At 41.9% G+C, this 20,344-nt stretch overlaps 1 protein-coding gene and 1 pseudogene across 3 annotated transcripts in view; one reads left to right on the forward strand and one right to left on the reverse strand.

Moving 5' to 3' along the window:
- The window catches only part of LOC122870284 (butyrophilin subfamily 3 member A2-like), a 34,520-nt gene extending 25,022 nt beyond the window's left edge, over positions 1 to 9,498 (forward strand). The window contains exons 1-5 of one of the 3 annotated variants that reach the window (XM_044184423.1): positions 2,504 to 2,546; positions 2,674 to 2,768; positions 4,794 to 5,141; positions 6,105 to 6,149; positions 7,594 to 7,723. In XM_044184423.1, the coding sequence (XP_044040358.1) occupies positions 2,705 to 2,768; positions 4,794 to 5,141; positions 6,105 to 6,149; positions 7,594 to 7,700 (564 nt within the window). In that variant the 5' untranslated portion in view covers positions 2,504 to 2,546; positions 2,674 to 2,704 and the 3' untranslated portion in view covers positions 7,701 to 7,723. Of the gene's footprint in view, positions 1 to 2,503; positions 2,547 to 2,673; positions 2,769 to 4,793; positions 5,142 to 6,104; positions 6,150 to 7,593; positions 7,728 to 9,260 lie in introns of those variants that run through there. The other 2 variants (XM_044184416.1, XM_044184421.1) reach the window with 2 other exon arrangements.
- Positions 9,499 to 12,421: 2,923 nt separating this feature from the next.
- Positions 12,422 to 18,295, reverse strand: LOC122870267 (annotated as a pseudogene).
- Positions 18,296 to 20,344: the final 2,049 nt, after the last annotated feature.

Here is a 20,344-nt window from a genome sequence, read left to right on the forward strand (position 1 = left end):
AGCAGCTGGTTCATTTGTGCTGCTAGGCGCTCATGGAGTGCAGTGAGCTTCTTTAGCCAGTAGGTGTGGATCCTGTCAGGGCCCGGTGCTGTCCAGTTCTTCATACCTGAGACTCTTTCTTGGATGTCTGCCGCTGTGATGGTGACTGGATTCTGTTCAGGGAGGTTGCTGTGGTCCTTTCTCAGGGCTGCCAGCCACTGTGCATCGCTGTTGTGTGATGCCTCCCTTTCCCATATACTTTTCCAGTACTGTTCAGTTTCCAGCCTTGGTGGGTCTGCTCTGCTGTTATTACCCTGCCATTGAGAGTACAGTTTCGCAGGTTGAGTTGCGAACAGCCGGTTTATTCTTCTGGCTTCATTATCTCTCGTGTATCTCTTTAGGCGGCTGGCCAAGGCTTGGAGCCTTTGTTTGGCAGTTTCGAGTGCTTCAGGTATGGGCATCTGGTTGTACTTCTTGGGTACTTGCTTTCTCATTGCACCTCTCTCAGCCTCTGTCAGTTGGCTCACTTCTCTCCGGGCCTCCTTGATTTTTGCCTCCAACCTTCGTTTCCATGGTGGGTATTGTCTCTCATGGCTCCCGTGGTTGCTCTTGTAGCCAAGCATCTCTAGGATCACTGCTGCTGAGGCGTATATCAGCTCATTGGTTTCAGTGATGGTTGTGGTAGGGATCGCTCTCAATGCTGCATTCACATCTTCTAGGAGACTTTCTGATGGTACTTCACTTAGCCGTTGTAGTTGGCATCGGGGTTGCCTTGCATTCATCCTCGCCATGATGTGGCTCCCCCTTGCCGTAGCATTTGTGTTGTACCTCGTCAATCTCAAGTTGTGATAGCAGTTGCCGCTTGTGGATGTTGGAACACTGAGCTACTAGTTGCTTCGCCGTAAGCCTCGATTGTGGGTTTCGAAGTAACCATTCATCCCACATCCTGTGCCTAGGGTTACTGGAGTAGTAGCATTCCAACAGAGCCTTGTTATCGCATCTCGCCCATTTCCGTCTTGTTCCAGTAGCCCATTTGTCGTCTCGATGCCCTGGTTCCCCAACACCTGACGCAGACCTTGTTTGGCCGGGCGACGTCTGAGCCGGCATGTCACGTATTTCATCGTCACTCATCATCATCATGAGGTAGGCAGCAGCGTGAAGGGTCTTGCCTAAGGACCCACACTGGATGATGGGTCATTGCTCATATATATATATATATATATATATATATATATATATATATATATATATATATATGGGTAACTCTTCACTATAAAAATGTTATTGTGATAATTACAGATAATAACAGATCATAGTGATTTCACAATAACCTGCATTTTCTCTTCTAAAATCACAATTATATCAACACTCTTTCATTATAAATTGAAGAAAGCCATTAGTATTTTAAAATAGTTCATGTATGGTGTTCACCCTAAAACGTCTTGCTCATGATCCAACTGTCAATAAGATGCGCTTCTGCAGGTTTGGGCTTAAGGACTTGTTGCTATGACAACAGGTCCAGATGAACTTCAAACCAGTTTCGAAGAACCGAAAGATCCAGACTAATGTCAAACCATAAACATTATAATCTGGATAACTCTGTTATTTATGTACGAAGAACGGGGCCCAGGTCTTCGTCTGTATGATGGACATGAGACAAAAGTAAGTGTCTACTGACTATTAGAACTCCAAGAGCTATTTTAACTTTGTTCCAATCATATCTTCTGCTTTAGGGCCATTTCCTATCGTGCCCCTTCCTCTGGAATAACCTCCCTGTTCACATGAGACAGTCTGCCTTTAAATCCAGACTGAAAACTCATCTTTTCACCTTAACTTAGCTGCTTATTGTCAATTACCTCACATCTGTTGCCATTATCATTCGGGTGGGCTGGCTTCAGTCTCTTCTTCTAAGCCTAGTAGGCTTCTTACAGTCCATGTTTGTCCTGCTGAGAGAATGCTGTAACCTCTAACCCTCTGTTGTTTTTGTGTCCCACAAGCACAGCTGTGTGCTTCCCTCTCTCTCTGAAGAGGAGCTCGTGTGGCTCAGGTCTGTTTGGCGACAGTCTGGTGAATGCAGTGAAGGAATCTGGATCCAAAAGCAGAACACTGTTGAACCAGGTTTAAAAGGTTCAGCAGTTTATTTCACAAGTGGTGAATGAACTTGAGGGAGCAGATTTGACGTTTTCACCGCTGGTCGGCGTGGACAGACAGGCAGGTAACGTTGCTGAGCGAGGCAGGCAGGCAGGCAGGCAGGCAGAAGGCTCAGGTGAGTGTGGACCTGAAGCACAGGCAAAATACAGGTAGGTCAAAGTCTTCACAAGCAAAAGACAGAGATTGATTGGCCGTGGCGCCTGTACCACGTGGTAAACTGAACGACCTGGCAAAGACCGGTTCCTCTGGTTCCTCAGGTCTGGTTCCTCCCTAAGTGTTCCAGCCATTTGGCCCGCCTACCTGAAGCCTACCTGTTGTCTACCTGTAGCCTACCTGTTGTCTACCTGCCTGGTTGAGTCTGCCTTTCTTTGCTTGCCTGCCTGGTTTCCTGACTTCTGCCTGTGATTTGACAACGAGTAAACACAAACTTTTATTTATATCTTTCCTGGTCTGTGGGTCGTCCTTTGGGGTCACCATAGGTATGTCAAAAAGCAAAAGTAATTTGTTTTAGAATGACGCAGCTAATTATTGTTTTTTTTATAGATCTTAAAAAAACAGACACATCGACGCAGAGATGAAGTGGAAAACTGAACTGATTCTAATCGGACTGGTTCTTCTTCTGATCAACGCAAACACAGGTAGGCCTAACTTCAGTTATATCAAAATGTACATAAACATGGATTATACATTCTTTTTACTAGCGTAATGATTATTTGCTTTTTTAGTTTGAGTTATTTAGATATTTGTTGCTTTATTGAACTTTGGTTGGCCGTGATAACAATAAAACAGGCCTCTCAGCGTCATTTCCAGCCGCAGCCTGCAACTCACTTATCTAAATCCTACTTTGGTCCCTCTCACTTTGATAGTTTCAGGTTGATTTCCTTCTAAAATCTCTCTAATCACTGCCACTGATATACCAATGCTTCAACGAGCAGCAGCGAGGAATCTAAGGACTTAAAAGACACTATAACACCAAAGATAAACAGTAAAGCACTGTGCAGTATGTGGTAAATATGCAAACAGCCTACATTATCATAAAGTAGTCAGGGTAACGAAACATGACTGAAGTGATCAGTGTAGGCCTGTTTTGTTATATCATTACTGTGCAGACTAGCTGGTGAATTAAGAGCCAGATATTCTTCCCGGGCAAAGGCCTGCTTTGGTTCGGTTTTAACATTAGTGGGGACATTTTTTGTCATTTGACACGTTTAAGATTTAAAGATGTTAGCATTTTATTTTAAATGATCTGAAATTAATATTCAAAATCAAATCAAAACACCCATGTGTTTTTTTAGTTTTTAGTCAGCACATGAACTTACAGCCAACAGTTTTATGAAAGTACACACAGCTGATGAAGCCTAAAGATGCATAGCATTCACAAACAAACTAATCAGTTGGGCATGCTGTGGCCTTTTTGTCATACACATAATGTCCATGTTATAACGACCCAGACAATAATAACTTACTGATGCAGGCTTGAAAAGGGGGATGAGGAGGAGGGATGGCATTTAGGCTGCACATTTGCTGATGTCAAAGACAATGTTTTCTCAGCTTTAAATAAAAAACATTGATAGTAGGAACGTTGTTTCTTACACTTAAAAAAAGACCTGATGTCCTCCATCTTTCGCTCTTTAGGGACACTTTTGCCTAACGTTGTTTGATGTTAAAATATCGTTTGACACCTTACTCCTCGTGACATAACACCCACATTTCAGGTCACCTGTGCAGTTTCGTTTTAGAGACAAAGCTTTGGCCTGAGACACTGTAGCCTAATCCAAACTGTTCATGTGATGAGTGATGACTAAAAACTGGAGCAGCAAGTTACCAACTTTTACTTCCTCCTTAGTTTGAAACACTGGGATGTTTCAGTGTCACTGAGTAATGTAGGTGGGATTCTCTTTAGTATGTCAGCAATGCGCATCTAAAGTCACTGAGATTGATCAGACAGAAAGCTCTCTGATCTGTTCGTTCAGGAGCAGCTAAACCGGTACAGGACGCTTCATGGACAGCCTGCAAAGCAATTAGGTATGATTTGGAGTGACGGAGCTGAAATTCCTAACCAGGTCCCAGAAGCTGATGGGTGGCCACAGAATTACGGCTCAGCATCGAGTATTAAGTCATAATTATTTATTTAATCAATTTTCTGGTCATTTTCTTTCCCACAAACACAGAGGAGGAACCGAGACACAGAAAAAAGGATAACGTTAAGTAAAAGAAAGTGCTGTCTTTACTGTAACCTGTAATGTACAAGATGTAACTCCTCCTGTCAGTCGTCCTTCAGTCCTACAAGAAACTGTTAAATCTTTAAGCAGTCAGGTGTTAAAGATCCTCAGGTCAGGTATCCACCATGTCTCGCTCTTTCACTCTTCTCTTCATTAAACCAGCCCACTTTTTTAAAAACAGGAAACACACACCTGGCAACTGGTAGAGATGATTTGGTAGAATTAGTCCCTACTATCCATTCGCAAATCTACTCCAAATAAAGCTAATGCTGCGCAAATCTGCTAGATGAGTTTTTCTAACAACTTCCCCACATCAACGTAAAAGCTGATCAGTGCTGACAAAACACTTTGCCGTGATAAATGGAGGGACGCATTTTGACTTCTTAAAATATATGTCGACCCTGTTTGTGTTTAAGATTTAGATCTTGTTTCTCCTTACAGATAATGGGCAGTTAATTTGCCCAAAGAGCCGGGTTGAAGCAGCTGTCGGAGAGGACGTCACTTTGGAGTGCCACGTTGATCCTGAACGTGATGTGACGCTTGAACTATTTAAATTGAAGTTCAATCAGGCCGACTCTGTCCTTGTATACGGCGATGGAAAGGTTTTTTCTGATGATCAGGCAGAACAGTTCAAAGGCAGAGTGTCTCTTGAATCTAACAGTGAGAATCTAAGCAAAGGGGAATTTGTAGTGAAAATATCACCATTAAATACAACTGATGCTGGAACATACACCTGCACTTTTAGAATAGGATCACAGAAAATCTCCTGCAGTATTGATCTCATCATTGGTAAGTAGTACAGTGTACTTTAATTGCTCGACATATGTCGTTGAAAACACCTGTGAACACCTTTGTGTTGAAATTCCCAGAAACCTTGTTCCAGTGATATGCACATAAACGACACATTTTACTGCAATGAATGGAAACTGTGTGGCAGTTATTCAGATTCAGTGGTATTTGTTCATGGACAGAAAAATACACAATATCTATATAGGAATACACAAATATACAAATGTATATACAGAAATCTGATATTTACACATATATGTCAGTTTTCTGCACTTATTGATTCTGAATGTATATTAATAATAATAACTTGGCATGTTTCTTATTATTGTTGCAAAGTGCTGAAACATGACAGTAATACAGTATATCCAGATAAATAAATAAAATAAAACTATTTACTGTAAATATTTTGGAATATAGTCCAAGATATGCAATAATCATACATCATGTTGAAAGCCAGTGTAATCATGCACATCAGTTTAAAGTGTGTTTTTAAATTAAACACAGGAGTAGTTCATAGTTTGGATGCCATGACAGCAAACGCACTGACTGCTACTGTTGGTTTCTCAGACGAATATGAACGTTTCTCCCTGTGAGAAAAAAAACTGATCTGCTCTGAACATTTTTTAACGCCTCCTCTTTAGTTTGTAGTGCTTAAAACACACCTTGAATTTTGTATAAAATTGGGACCTATTGTGTGGCCATTTATTAAAGTTACACATGAACTGAGGTTGGTCTTTAAATAAGATAAATGTTTCAGTCTGATCACTTTTGAACAAGATAAGGTAAATCTTTATTGTCCATCAAAGGAAATTAGCTTTAGTCACAGCAACAAAAACTCTCGTCAGGGTAGGAAATGCAACATTAGTCTTGGTGAGTCCAGCTAACCCAGTACATGTGTGAAAATGTGATTTATTTGTAACGTGTTAAAAGTATTTTAACTCTTAAACACAGATTTTTCAACAGATCCAAAAGAGAATAGGAGCCCAGGAAATCCGACTGACAGTGGTGGTAAGTAAATATCTGGAGCAGATATATGCAGATATAAATCCTCCTGTCATTCGTCCTTCATTCCTACAAGAAACTGTTTAAGGTGTTGAAGCAGCTTCTGCTGGGGGGGTTGAGTTTGTTCAGGAGGACAGTTGTACCTTTATCAGAGTGGTCTGAGATGACAGATGAGTTCATGATGTGTTATACTGGCAGTAACTTTTGAACAAGATAAGGTAAATCTTTATTGTTCATGAAAGGAACTTTGCTTTAGTCACAGCAACAAAAGTGCAATGGCTTCATGCAGCACCAAGAAACCCAACAACTGTTAGAACTAGGCTTGAGGTTAGTAACAGTGTCACTATAGTTTGTCCACCAGAGAGTACTGACAATGTATCTTGGTCACAATTCCTTAAAAAAGCCAAATGTAATGAATCTGAATCAAGAGATTTTTGGTTAAAAAATTACTAACTTAGGTCTACTATCATCAGGCCAAAATTTTAATTTGTCTAATACTTTGGTTTCTGACCAAATCCCTGCAAAAACTCATGACATCCCATCTTCCTCAGCTGAACTTTGCATTTAGTGCTCAACACATGTTAGCATACTGATGTTAGCATTTAGCTCAAAGCACCACTGTGCCGAAGTACAGCTTTTATTCCCACACTGTATCGGTCACATACATTTGAATACTTTTATATTCTGCTGGTTCTGTTTGTAATGTATGCAAGAATTACACTAATGGAAACATTATAATTTCAAACATTTCTAAAATTGACTGAAAGACTTCAATATATTTGGCGTGCCGCCCCATATAAAGGGCAGATGAAGTTACTTGGCACTGGAAAACTTTAAAAGGGATGTAGAAGAAGCAGGTTGATAGGCAGGAGGAAGTGCAAAAAAGGTGAAGATGAGTGAAACAGAGGCAGAACAGGAACCCGGGAAATTCAACAAAACTAAATCGAGCTGAAGCAAAAAGAACAGAAAACGGATGGAAGCTGCAGCCTCACAGAAAGCTGCGAGCTGCCACTTCCCCCCTACTCAGTGAATGGCATTTTACCTTCTCAGCCTCACCTAACTGGAACCTGCTACCTGCCCAGTTAAGTGAAGGGCGAACTACATAAAGAGCAAGCATCAAAATCAAACAAAATAATTAACTAAACATTAATGTTATTAATTGATTACTGAGTTACTGCTGACATCACAGTTCACCTATGGGCAGCCATACATGCCGATGAGTGCACCGAATGTTATAGAATGTCATACCGCACAACTATACCTCTGTATGCTCAGCCCGATCGAAAAAAGGCATGTTTTCTTGCTTCCCCTCCTCTCACCAAAAGCCTGCAGGGCCGGGCTGCAGCCGCCTGCAAGGGAGCAGCTGGTATAGAAACTGGATGGATGAACAGATCAATATAATATTGGAAGTGTGCAGTAAAGCAACATTAACATCTCCTTATTCTTTCAGGTGGTGATCACAATACATATGTCACTGGCAGTGGCAGTGTCATTGTCATTGTCATTCATTGTCATTATCATTGTCATTGTCGTTGCTGTGGTGTTGTGGCGACGTAGAAAGTGCAGTAAGTCATACATTTATCAACTTTTTATTATTATACTTGTTAAATTTCCTGTCAAAGAGACACTCAGCACCAAGTTTTGGTTGAAATTTTGTTGCACCTCAAACAATATCACTGACAGTTGTGGTCAGTGAACAGAATACATCAGGCACCAATGCAGAAACCGTAGAACTTAGGTTCACTGTGGTGTACATGTCATTGTGCCTTTCACTCATTTCAAGTCTTAGTTACATAACCTCAACAATACCTCAACTACACCATAGTTGCCATGTGTGGATGTTGAAATAAAAAATGTAAAAACATTTACATAAAAAACCTGTAATTGAATGTTATCCAGGTTTTTGCAGAATCAATGTTCTGCCTGAGGAAGATAACTCTTCATCACTGCTGCAAGGTGAAAACTTTAACCAGTGGAAGTCAGCAAAAACATTATTTTCAGCTGGTGTTACGTCTTTAGAGATGCACTTTCTGGTTTGATTTCAGTGCCCAATAGTGCGCCCACATCACTAAATGTACCCCCATCTCACGGTTGATGCTTTGAAACTCAAACTGCATCTCATCACTCACATCCACCCACATCCTGAACACATCTACCAGTTGTGTTCTCCATATTTGGCCAAAAGAAGGTGCATTTCCCTTCATTTAGTATAACCTTTAAAATGGGACAGCTTGTCTACTTGTTGAAATACAATGAAATATTTGGTCTCAAAATGTGAACCTAAATGTAGTTTACAGTTGGGTTACTAAACATTTCCAGTGAGCTGGGAGGAAATTTGAGGCCATGGAGGAGCTATAAAACTAACCTGGGGTGGCGACCCTACAGGGGTCACAAGATTATTCGGAGGATTTGCAAGATGATTACTGGGGTAGGAAATGAGGAAATAATTAAATTCTGCTGCATAAAGTTCCATTTTATTTAATAGAATCCAATCGAATATTGTCTCTCCAGTGCAGGAAATGATAGTTTAAGTTAAAAACAATAAACACAAAAAGGTTTTAAAAGTGCTTCACAAGATCACCGACATCACAGTAAATGAGTTGCAAACTGGGAGGAGCTATTTTGAAAATTTAAAATGTATTTCTCATACACAATGTGACGCACAGTTGGAGCACTTGCAGCGCTTGGATGGGCGATAAACTCTCCCGGTTGATTCATCGAATCATCGAGGATGAAAACCTGCGTCAGCCAGCACTGCACAGAACGTTCTTCTGCCTGCACTGTCACCATTTGCTCTCACGTTAAATGTCATGTAAATAAAATACTCAAAATGAGACAGAAGAATGAGTTTGGCTAAATGATGTACTTAATGGAGGGAATCTCCCCAAATGCAAAACACCCTGTTAAATCAAAAAATAAATGATAAAAGCTTTATTTACATAATTAAAAACCAGCATGTATTAACGGCACACTGGTCTTTGAACCCAGGATCAAAACTAGAACAGGTCTGACCTCGAAGAAGACTGATGTGCGATTGATAACGAAACAGTTTGCCTTGAATTTTTCTGGGATTTCATTACCTGCCTTCTAAACAGCTCTCACCTTATCTTCTCACAGAAAGACAAGAAAACAACCAAAACGTGGCTCCGGAAGAGATTGGGTTGAATGCTCCGTTGAACGCTCCAGATGAGAGAAACGGGTGAAGTGGGAACATCTCTGGTATTAAAGTCCAGTCTGTGGCTGTTCTTTGACTACCTGCCAAAAGTACCTTTAGAAAAACACTCCAGTGGACCTAAAACTGCTCAGAAATGAAGATGATGCAATGTGAAATTGTATAAAGAAAAGATATGTGAATGTTACTTTTTAAAAGGGCACTCCACTGATCTTACACATGACGTTTAGTTAACTAGTACTACTCAGCCTCAACTGGCTTCTTATACAATCATTACAATCATTTTAGGGTGGCATTCTTAAAAAGATGCTGTGTGTCATTATTAACTACACTTTTATTTACTTATTACATTGTTTATTTTAGTACTGTATTTGTTTTTCTTATTGTGCTGCTCTGCTTTAAGTTGTTTTTGCTTCATGTTATCTTGTTTTTAACCTCCCTGTGACACACTTTACATCTGTTTTGAAAAGCACTATACTGTATATAAAATTATTGAAGTGGTCATATTATGATTTTTCCCTTATTGTGTTATTTACCTTTTTGGTGCATGTAATAGGTTTGAAAAGTGACCCCATGTCCACCCCAAAGGGAGATACCCACAGAAAACACTGCTCCTGAACTGCCTGAAAACAGCTGGGTTGTAGTTCTGCCTTTACTTCTGTAACAAATTGAGCAGTTTCCACCTAAATATGAAATTAAAATAATGTTAGATACCCTCCAGGCAGTCAGTGGGCATAAAGTTGTTACTGTGATGTATAGACAGTCCACAGTTAAAACGTTACATATGAAACTTCCCACTCTGAAACGTCTTGCTCCAGTCTCGGTTGTGAAGCTGGTTCGGGTTGTTCTGCCTGTGCTTCGGTACCAGACTCGGGCTCAAATGTGTACGGCTGAACCGAAACCATAGTAACCGGCTGAAGCGGCTTTGTTTTGGATCACACTACCTTGCTCGTCAGGACCCGCCCTACTGTGTTTCTGATTGGCTAGTAGTCCTTACCTCGGTACTGTGCATGTGCAGTTCCCAACAAAGATTGAACAGAACTGAGATGCCTCACTTGTTAGCTAAAACGGCGCGTTCAAGACACAAGAGTGAAAAGAGGTGCTGCAGCAATGACCAGAATGAGAAAGAATATGGTGTTTTTTGAAAATTAAACCATGTAAACCTATTCTGGTACAATCCCAAAATACAATTTTGAACCTGAAAATGAGCATTATGACCACTTTAATATTATCATACAACCTTTTGATTTACTCACTTTTATTCACAACCAAAATCACACACGGCGGTAGTCAGTTTGTAAGCTGTGAAACATCTGGACACTAAGAGGCTGAGAGGGGTGTCGGGGAGGTACATCCAGGTGCTGGGTCAAAAAGGAAATACAATACAAATTCTGGCCAGTTGCTAGGCTGAACTTGCTTGTATTGATAAAAAAATGTTGGGCGAGTAATAGGCTACATCTCTGTTTTGCTATGTATTTTTCTACATAGATTTTATGATAATAGTTATTTCTGGATTTGAGATTTATATTTGACTCAACTTCTGACGTGTTGGATTTAATGTGTGCCTGTATAATATTGATCTTGATGTTTCTAGTTGTGTTTGCCCTTTCTAGGCATGCTCTATCCCCCATGTGGGAGTATCAGACAGGGTTGTCCAGCTCTGCTCTGATTGGTCCAGCTTCATTGTATATTGACTCAATCATGCAGATCACAACCACCTGAGTGATGAATGTGTTTGAGTCTATGTGTTGCTGGTTCTGCTCTGTGATGGTGATTTTCAAAGATTTTTTTGTTTTAACTTGTATGTGACATTTTTCATTGTACCCGACATTTCCTCCCTCATGAAATGACTTTAACACAATAAAACATCTGAAGATGTGTACACAGAGAGGACGTTTTTGCGTTCTGCTCCCTAAAAGTCAGCTTACCAAAAAGCCACATTTTTAGTTTAGATGTTGATAATTTGTGATGTCATGACCAGGTTACCATAGTGTGTTGAACTGCAGTGCAGTGACAATACAGCTCTACTCTGCCAAGCCTGCAGACTTTGCCTTTTTAAAATAAAAAAAGGGAATTGAACACAATTAAGCAGTTCTTTTCTCATCTTTTATTTTACAATAAGCATTTTTATCCCATAAACAGTAAAAGTAATATGCAAATGTTGCTGCTTATGCATGAGCAACAGTGAAGCTCAATGTTTTTGAACGCAGGGTTTTATCAACAATATCAACTGTGCCAAATTCAGCAGGCCGAAAGCAAAACAAGTTAATTAAAACTCAAAAGCAGCGATAAACAGAAAGTAGTGAGAGCAGAAATAGAATTTGTGCTTGAGACATCACATGAAAAGAAATTTGATTTCCTCGCAGGGCTCGTTACGGTGGCCGACAAGGGCAAACGCACTGCGACTTACGGAAACATGTAAATAGACAAAACATGCAAATTTTAAAAAACATCATTAATTTGACTTTACATGCGCAGCATTTAGACACACAACACAACCAAATACAGAAACACGCTGCAAACACAAAACGACGACGGAAGTGTTTCCAGACGACACTAAAAAGGTTTGTGACTCACGAAGTCGGGTCCGTATCATCCGTTCATTGTTTTTCTGTTTTTTTGTTTTGTACTGTGTCTGAGCTGCAGCGTGCACTAACCTCGCGGGAGCGCGCAGATTCAACAAGTTTGTAAAGCATTTTTGAAACTGAAAATGAAGGTTAGGGTTAGTATTTTATTTTTTTAGAAAACTACTGTTATTCAGAGATATTACCAGCTTCATCAGTGATGGAGACGGCCTTAGGTTATCTCTTTATCATTACAATGCTTGGCCTTCTGTAGCCTGTACCTCGGGATATTTCTGGTGTTAGGATAGTAAAGGTTCATCTCTGTAATGATTTGTGAGGAGATTTTGTGTTCGTGACATTGTGTTTTTAGTGTCGTCTGGAAACACTCCGTTGTCGTTTTGTCGCGCGTTTGTGTATTTGCAGCGTATTTGCAGTGCGTTTGTGTATTTGTGTGTTGTGTGTATTTGCAGCGGGTTTGTGTTGTGTTGTGTGTATTTGCAGTGCGGTTTTTGGTAAATGCAGCGGGTTTTCTAAATGTGTGTGTTGTCAAATTCATGAAGGTGTTTTCTTAAGTTGCAGTGTGTTTGTCCTCGTTGGCCACTGTAGCTCCTAGCTGTAAGAGTATCCATATCCCACGTGAAACCTCACCCTCAGTCTGATTGCTGTTCAGGTTAAAGGATCAATCCTTCCAATGAAACAAAAGAACGTGACAAGACAAAGTCATATAAGTTGGTCAAAACTATACTATTCTTGTGTATAACTTGAAGCATGTAGTAATTAATAGTCAAGTATTTAAAAGGATTACATGTACATTTCTCAAACATGTAATTGTGATTTAAAACGTGATAATTGAACAACATGAACTTGCATTCGAGCAATAGCTGACTTTGCAGTATGTCAAACTGAATGCCACAGTTGTAGCTCCAACTTTTTGCTACTTTTCTTGCTGAATTTGTCTCGAACGGTAATCCCTCACCATTTTCTTCATTTCATTGGCTGGTTGAAGATCAGCTTTGGTGAGAAATTCTGTTGGGCCACCCTTTGGATCATGTTTGTCTCTGTAAAACAGTGATCAGTTACTAGAAAATACAAGGAAGCATGACAGATTTCAACCTTTCTGGCCTTCTTTATGAGATGGTGGAGGTTCCAGGCTTACTAATCAGCACAATTGTGACTATCGTGCATGTAATGCTCATCCAGTATGTAGGCTACCGTACCCTTGGGTGTAACATCCACTAGTGACAAAATCTCGTTTTTGTCTCCCCAGTCCAGCAAAGCCGTGGTAGCTCTCTAGCATCCGATATTCTAATGTTAGGTCCACTTGATTAGTCTATAACCCTAACATGTTAGCAGTGTGACTGTGGTGATTTATGAATATATTCTGGTCCTAACCAGACCCTGACTATCCCAGCCCCCCCATTTATGACAAGTTGGCTGTCACATCTATAAACAACTGGTTTTGATGCCCAGACCAGTTGCTTTGGTGTTGAGGCTCCAGGACAGGCAACGTCTGTCTGTGTTGGTCCACCACTTTGGTCCAGGCTGAAATATCTCAACAACTACCGGATGGGCTGCCATGACAACTGGTGCACAGGTTTATTTCCCCCTCCATATTAATTGTAATAACGCTTATGATCCCGTGACTTTGCATGCGATACTTTAGGTTCATGATAATAACTGCTAAGCCTCAACTGTGTTAAGTGATAATTAGCAAAGGTCGGCATGCTAACACGCTAATCTAAGATGGTGAACATTATACCTGCTCAACATCAACATACCAGCACTGTCATCGTCCTTCACGCAGCTGCTGTTGTGGCAGTAGGCTAACTCTTACAAAATACAAACAGAATACACTGATGCAGCAGTTGTTAGAGTAAAGTTATAAATAATAAAATTGGTCCATGCTGCATGATTTTGTATAAATGGCTGATGATGCCTGAAGCTCCAAAATGTTCATCCTCTAAACTTTTGTCAGTAAAAAAATCAGGTTGAGATCAGCCCTGAATGAGAGCTTCCTCACTGAAACACAATAAAAACTATAAAAAACTAAAGTCTGTCTATCTTCCTTACAAACATTGTTGCATAGGAATATGAAATGCAAATAACATAAAGTAGCTTGTCATCTTTTTGGCTTCTTAAACATCAAACTCAAGAAGCAGAATGTTTTTAAACATGGTTCAGTGCGTGCAGAATGATTATTAAGTAAACCACGTTAGCATCATGTTACAGTAGCTAAGAGATGATGAAAATAAGCAGAAGTGCCTTCTTCCCAGTCATATTGGCCAGCGTATCAACAGGTTGTTCAACGCCACAAGTTGTAGCTCTTCGTCATTCCAGTAAGTGATGATCCGAAGCTCTCCTTTTAGCATCAGCTCGAGCTGCAGGAAAACCAGAGCAGAGAAAGTCTAAACTGGAGTCATTTTCATTTCCCGCTTCGCCACACCTGTCCGTCACCTACGCTGCACAACCTGACTGCTTGGGGTCAAACTTCAGAGGTCACGCAGAACAACAGTCCGACTGCAGAATCACCTGCTTTTAAAAAGTTTCTTTCATTCGATGTTTTTACACTCGTTTTCCATCACTGCAGCTCAGAATAGCACGCGGAGACTTTGTGATGATAACTGGAAATAAAAACTAAACCCTCTGTTGTCTTTTGTTAGAGAAATAATCCACACACTGGTAATTATCTCCCATGATTAGAAATGATCCGCATCAGACGTCTGCCCCACTGGGACGCCGCACCTTCCCTATTGTAACATTACCTGCGCTGGTCAGTGATTTAATGTGACTATGACGTGCCGGTCAAACTAAGGAGCTCCTTCAGCGGAAGACTCATCCCCCAGAATGCACCACAGAGCGCCACAGGAAGTCACTCCTGCCTGTGGCCATCAAACTCTTTAACTCCTCCCTCTAAGTGTCAGTCTGTATGACCCTGAGTCACTAAACTGGACATTGATCATTAACATCTCTGCAATACTTGACATAATTGTGCAATATTCTCTGTTTTCAGTTTAAAATTCCCTGTTTATTGATATTTATTCATACTTGTATTACTGCAGTGCAATATCCACCGTCTCATAATCATCTTAATAAGCTGCACTTAACATGACAGCACTCATTATTGCACTGTTACTTATATTATTACATTGTATTATTATACCGTACCTACTTATCTACCTCTAAATCCACTTTGGTACTTACACTTATTTTAGCTTTTATACTTATATCCACGTCGTACTTCATTTATCTGACCTGTATTATATTTATATTTGCTTAGTACTTCTATCCCTGTGTGCACTGACGTGACAGTGAGCAGCTGTAACGAAAGAGTTTCCCCTCGGGGATCAATAAAGTATTTCTGATTCTGATTTGATTCTTTCACATGAACTCGCTTGTGGTTGGAAAAGCCAGAGTTCACAGAGCCAGTGATAGCGGTTATTCAGGATCGCCAGCGTTAGGCTCAGTGAGGCCAGGAAACCCAGACTAAGCTGAACTTGCTTTGTGATCTACCAGCTATATGGACGTCCCTGACCTCTGACCCTGGTGGAGGAGGCCAACAGATCAATATATTCTATAGAGGTTTTCTTACCTCGAGCCCACCTTCGGTACATGTACAGACACACTATGAGCATGGCAGTGTAGAGCGTGAACAGCAGGATGATGCACACCAGCCTGTACGGAGACATGGGAGGAGGAGGAGGAGGAGGAGGAGGAGGAGTGGGAGGGGCACCTGGAGGCTGAGCTGTGAAGAAGTAAACAACCATCAGAGTTTCAAACATGAAACAATCATTTCTGTTTTCACCCCCCCCCCCACATCAACTTGTGTCATCTACAGAAAAATCCACAGAAAAATGTGTAATACTAAACATTAGAGCTGACGTCCCATCACACACACACGTTATATATACAGGGAGCAGAACGTCACCTCTCACAGCCAGCCAGCTGTTTGGTGACTCTCCTTTTTGGGGGTGTGTTACACTTGTAGAAGCCTTGGTTAGACCGGGACACTGCGGGGAGGACCATCTGTCCTGCGGGCTCAGTACCGATGAAAACATCATCTTTGTAGAACACAGCAGAGAAATCTGATGTAGATTCATCTTGATTTTCTTCCTTGTAGGAACAGCGAAGTGTCACATCGTCTCCCTCTGTCACAGGAAGTGCCGGGCTCTCCAGGATCACGACGCCTTCTGAAATATAGAAGAATACCCGACTAGTAGAGTTTACAAAGTCTGTTTGATTGTAAAAACCATTATTTTACAATCAAGCAGATCATAAAACACATCAGAAAACAACCATATATGAACACAAACAAGCTCCATGGACGTTTGGTATTACTGGTCACTGTGATGTTGACGGTGTTGCTGCGCTCCCCCTGCTGAGACTCACACCAGTACACTCCAGTGTCTGATGGGAAGGCATACTTAATGGTGCAGGAGGACTCATTTGGGATCCTCCAGGGAATCTTGCATGCCTCAGACGTCCTAAAGGTGGTGTTTCTGGTCACTATCCAGCCACTGGAGTCGGCAGGTGGCGAACAGCTCAGAGAGATGGCTTCTTCCAGAAAGAACTGAGATCTGTTTGGAGTGACGCGCAGTGTGGCTGCAAACAGGAAATAATTATGAATGGACTTCTTCTTGTGCACGCGTTAAATACAGGCACTGCTCTGGTTAAGGTGTTAAAGTTAAAGCCACATTAATCATGATTTATTGTGTCGAAGTGAGGAACCCACAGAGAACTGCCACCGACTCTGCAGCCCCACAGCACTTGTTAACCTCTTTCTGTTGTGTTCAGTTCAGGAGGTGGACCCAAGTGCAGACAATAAAAAAACGATGACTTTATTTACATACTATGAAGGAAGACAAAACAACTGAGGGTGGCTGAGAAACTCAGGCAAACGTCCAACAAAGAGCAATCCATTGAGCAGTCCAACAGAGGTAATACACAGGGAGCACACACACACACACAGAGGCACAAATGCAGGCCCGGGGATCCAACGCAGGGCACACGGTACAACGACAAACTGACACTGAACAAAGGAAAAACTCTGACTAAATACACTTAGGTAGGGGAGACACAGGTGCAACTAATCAGGGCGGGGCAAACAATCAAAACTGGACGGAAAAACAAACAAAGACAGGAAGTAAAACACTACAAAAAAACAAACAAACAGGAAATAACAGAACAAAAATCCCAAACCATGACACTTTCAGGTCATTGTTTTGGTTTTTTAGCACATTAATGAAGCTGTACAATTCCTGTTCGGTCCTCTGGGGATTATACAGTCTCAGCTAGACTTTTAATAAAATAGGTTATATAGTTTTGCTGGACCATTTGTATGCTTATAGTGGTGTAATTTGTGTCTTGTTGTGGAAAACATGTGTGCTAAAGGACACCCAAGTTTTCTTTTAACCCTTTAAAAAAGTCTAGTTCCTGGAGCAGGGTGTCGCTGACAGTGTCTCCAGATGTTAGATTGTTCTGGGTTGATTTATGAGCAAGCTATGATTTTTAAGGGAAGGATAAGGCAGTGAAAGATGAGCGGAGACAAACGAGAGCAGGAGGCAACATATTTAAAAAGTTAAATTACTTACTGAGTGTTAGAAAGAGCGATGCGATCTCCATTTTGTGTTGATGTTGACTGTTGAAGACTGATGTCTTTCTCTGTCAAGTTTTACCAGGTAGTCTACCACATCCTGAGTCAACACAGGAAATTATGGTCATTGCACAGCGACACACATAAAACATTTTTTTCACACATTTTACCAACTTGCTTGAGCTCTAAGTTTGAAATTTTATTTAAATTAATGCACCCAGGCTTTGAGCAGATTTCGGCATTTATTCAATTACAAAAACATTCTTCTGTCTTCCCTCATGTGAATCACCTGCTTCACAATCATCATTGTGAGAATGTAGGTCAAAACCACAGAATGAAACGTGACACCAGCCACAAGAGAGGCAATGTACGCATTTCAGTGAAACGTGATATGACGCGACCACATTAAACAACTTCAACAAAAACATAGATCATAGACTGGAAACTATCTTTACATCTGATCCAGAAATGCATGCAAATAGTTTTGGTTGTTTTTGAAATATCTAGATTCCTGCCTCCACAACAATAAAGTGGAGGTGAACGAGATTCAGTTTGTAGTGCTCAGAGTGTTTGGTAAAAAGTAGTTCCAGTGAACACTGTTCGCAGTCTGTTGTGTGTGGACTGTCCAATGTTTTAAGCAGTATAAATAAAATTTCATTTACCTCCAGTGTAGTGGCAGAACTCTCAGAGACGGATATCTCACGGACAAATAAAACCACAACTATCTGCAGGACGAGACAAGTTGTTTGAGTGAACCGACCCTTAAAGCAGGTTTTCAAGCAATGAAGAAGGCGATGACGTTCTGAGATCTGAACACACAGACACGATACATGTGACTTACACTTCCCGAATGATCAAATCATCATACTTCACCACAACAACACTAACAGACAGTCAGACAGTGGCGTTATAGTCTGGAGCAGCCACAGCAACCACATCCCCTTTTTCCTGTCTGGAAAATGAAATGAAATTAACACAGTTTTCTCTGTGTATTGTACATCCATCTTTACTATAGTTACTCCGCAAAGTACTTTTATACCGCCTTTCTAGTCTTTCTGACTACTCAAAGTGCCTTATACACACATTCATACACTGATGGCAGGTGCCAACTGCTCATCAGCTGAAAGAAACTAATCATTCTGTCACAGCCTGTCATGTCCTCACCAGCCCGTCATCACCCACACCTTGCCCTTAATCAGCCCCAATCACACCCAGGATAAAACCAGTCCACTCTCCACACTCAGTGTCCAACCTCGTTTGTGTATAGAACTCACCGCACCAGACTATCCTAGTGCTCGCTCCAGTTCCCCGTGCTCGCTCCAGTTCCCCGTGCTCGCTCCAGTTCCCCGTGTCATCGCCAGTCCTCCGTGTCATCGCCAGTCCTCCGTGGCTTCTCCAGTCCTCCGTGGCTTCTCCATTTCTCCTTGGTCTCTCCAGTCTCCTGTGGCTTCCCTCCGGTGACTTCCCCAGACCCACTCTACCTATCTCTACACTCTCCACTTCTGGCTGTCATCTTAATAAAAGACATTCCTATCCATCTCGGTGTCCTCTGCCTGTTAGTCCGTGACAGAAGGTTGGACCTAAAACCGCTAATATGACAGCCAGTGTTTCCAACGACCCTTTCCTCCACCTGAGTGGTCTAGCCGAGCGTTACCTCCTCAGCCTCCCTTCACCTCCTCTAGCAGCTGGCGAGTTGGTACAGCCTGGGATCTTCTCGTGCTCTGTGGAGTTTCTGGCGAGGTGCGGCCTGGTTTTCCTGCACCCGTCTCAGTTTCCGACTGAGCGGTCTCGGGTGGCCTTCATGGTGCTCCGGCTGGCCGGCCCGGCGCTGTACTGGGCGGGATCCCTGGCAGCACGGGAAGAGGCAGTCCTCCACTCTCTGGGTCAGTTCTTGGCGCTGTTCGGCCAGGAGTTTGGCCCGCCAAACATGTGGTCGTCAGTCCATCCCCAACCCGTTTGCTCGTCTGCCTCCAGTTCAGAGGCCCAGCCGCCGCCTCCAGTTCCGAGGCCCAGCCTTCGCCGTCCATCTCCAGAGGGTCGCCAGGCTCCGCTCCGGCTTCCAGCCCGAAGGTCAGCAGTCAGCCACTCTCCACACTCAGTGTCCAACCTCGTTTGTGTATAGGACTCACTGTACCAGACTATCCCAGTGTTTCTCCAGTTCCCCGTGTCATCGCCAGCCCTCCGTGGCTTCGCCATTCCTCCTTGGTCTCTCCAGTCTCCTGTGGCTTCCCTCCTGACTTCACCAGACCCACTCTACCTATCTCCACACTCTCCACTTCTGGCTGTCATCTTAATAAAGACATTCCTATCATCTCTGTGTCCTCTGCCTGTTAATCCGTGACACATTCACTCACACACTCACACACCAATTTGGGGTTCAGTGTCTCGCCCAAGGATACTTCGACATGTAGGATCGAACCGCCGACCTTCTAATTGGTGGACGACCACTAAGCCACAGTCGCCCCTTGTTATAATGTAGATAATTAATGATAATTAAAAATGTTTTAAGACAGTAGAGAAGCTATTAGATAGTGTTTTTTGTCCTATTTAACATTTTGATAAGTAATTAGCATACTGTATAATCCATTTGTGAATAAATTTAGGTTCAAACTGCAGATGTAAAGACTGTTGGTGAAAGTTTATTGTAAATGTTTTGTTAAGAGGCAACACGGGAAGGACCCAAATGCAGACAATTGAGCCAGATTGTGTTCAACAATTTTGTTTTTGTGAAGTGAAGGCATTTGTAGGCTACCAGGCAGGTACAATGAGAGGAAAAGGGCCGGTTATATAGTGCAGGGGTTCCCAAACTTTTCAGACCGCAACCCCCAATATTAGACTGCTGATGACCCCCCCCCCCTCTGAACAGCTTGTGAGG

Source organism: Siniperca chuatsi, linkage group LG22 (genome assembly GCF_020085105.1).
Source record: "Siniperca chuatsi isolate FFG_IHB_CAS linkage group LG22, ASM2008510v1, whole genome shotgun sequence".
Lineage (NCBI taxonomy): Eukaryota > Metazoa > Chordata > Actinopteri > Centrarchiformes > Sinipercidae > Siniperca > Siniperca chuatsi.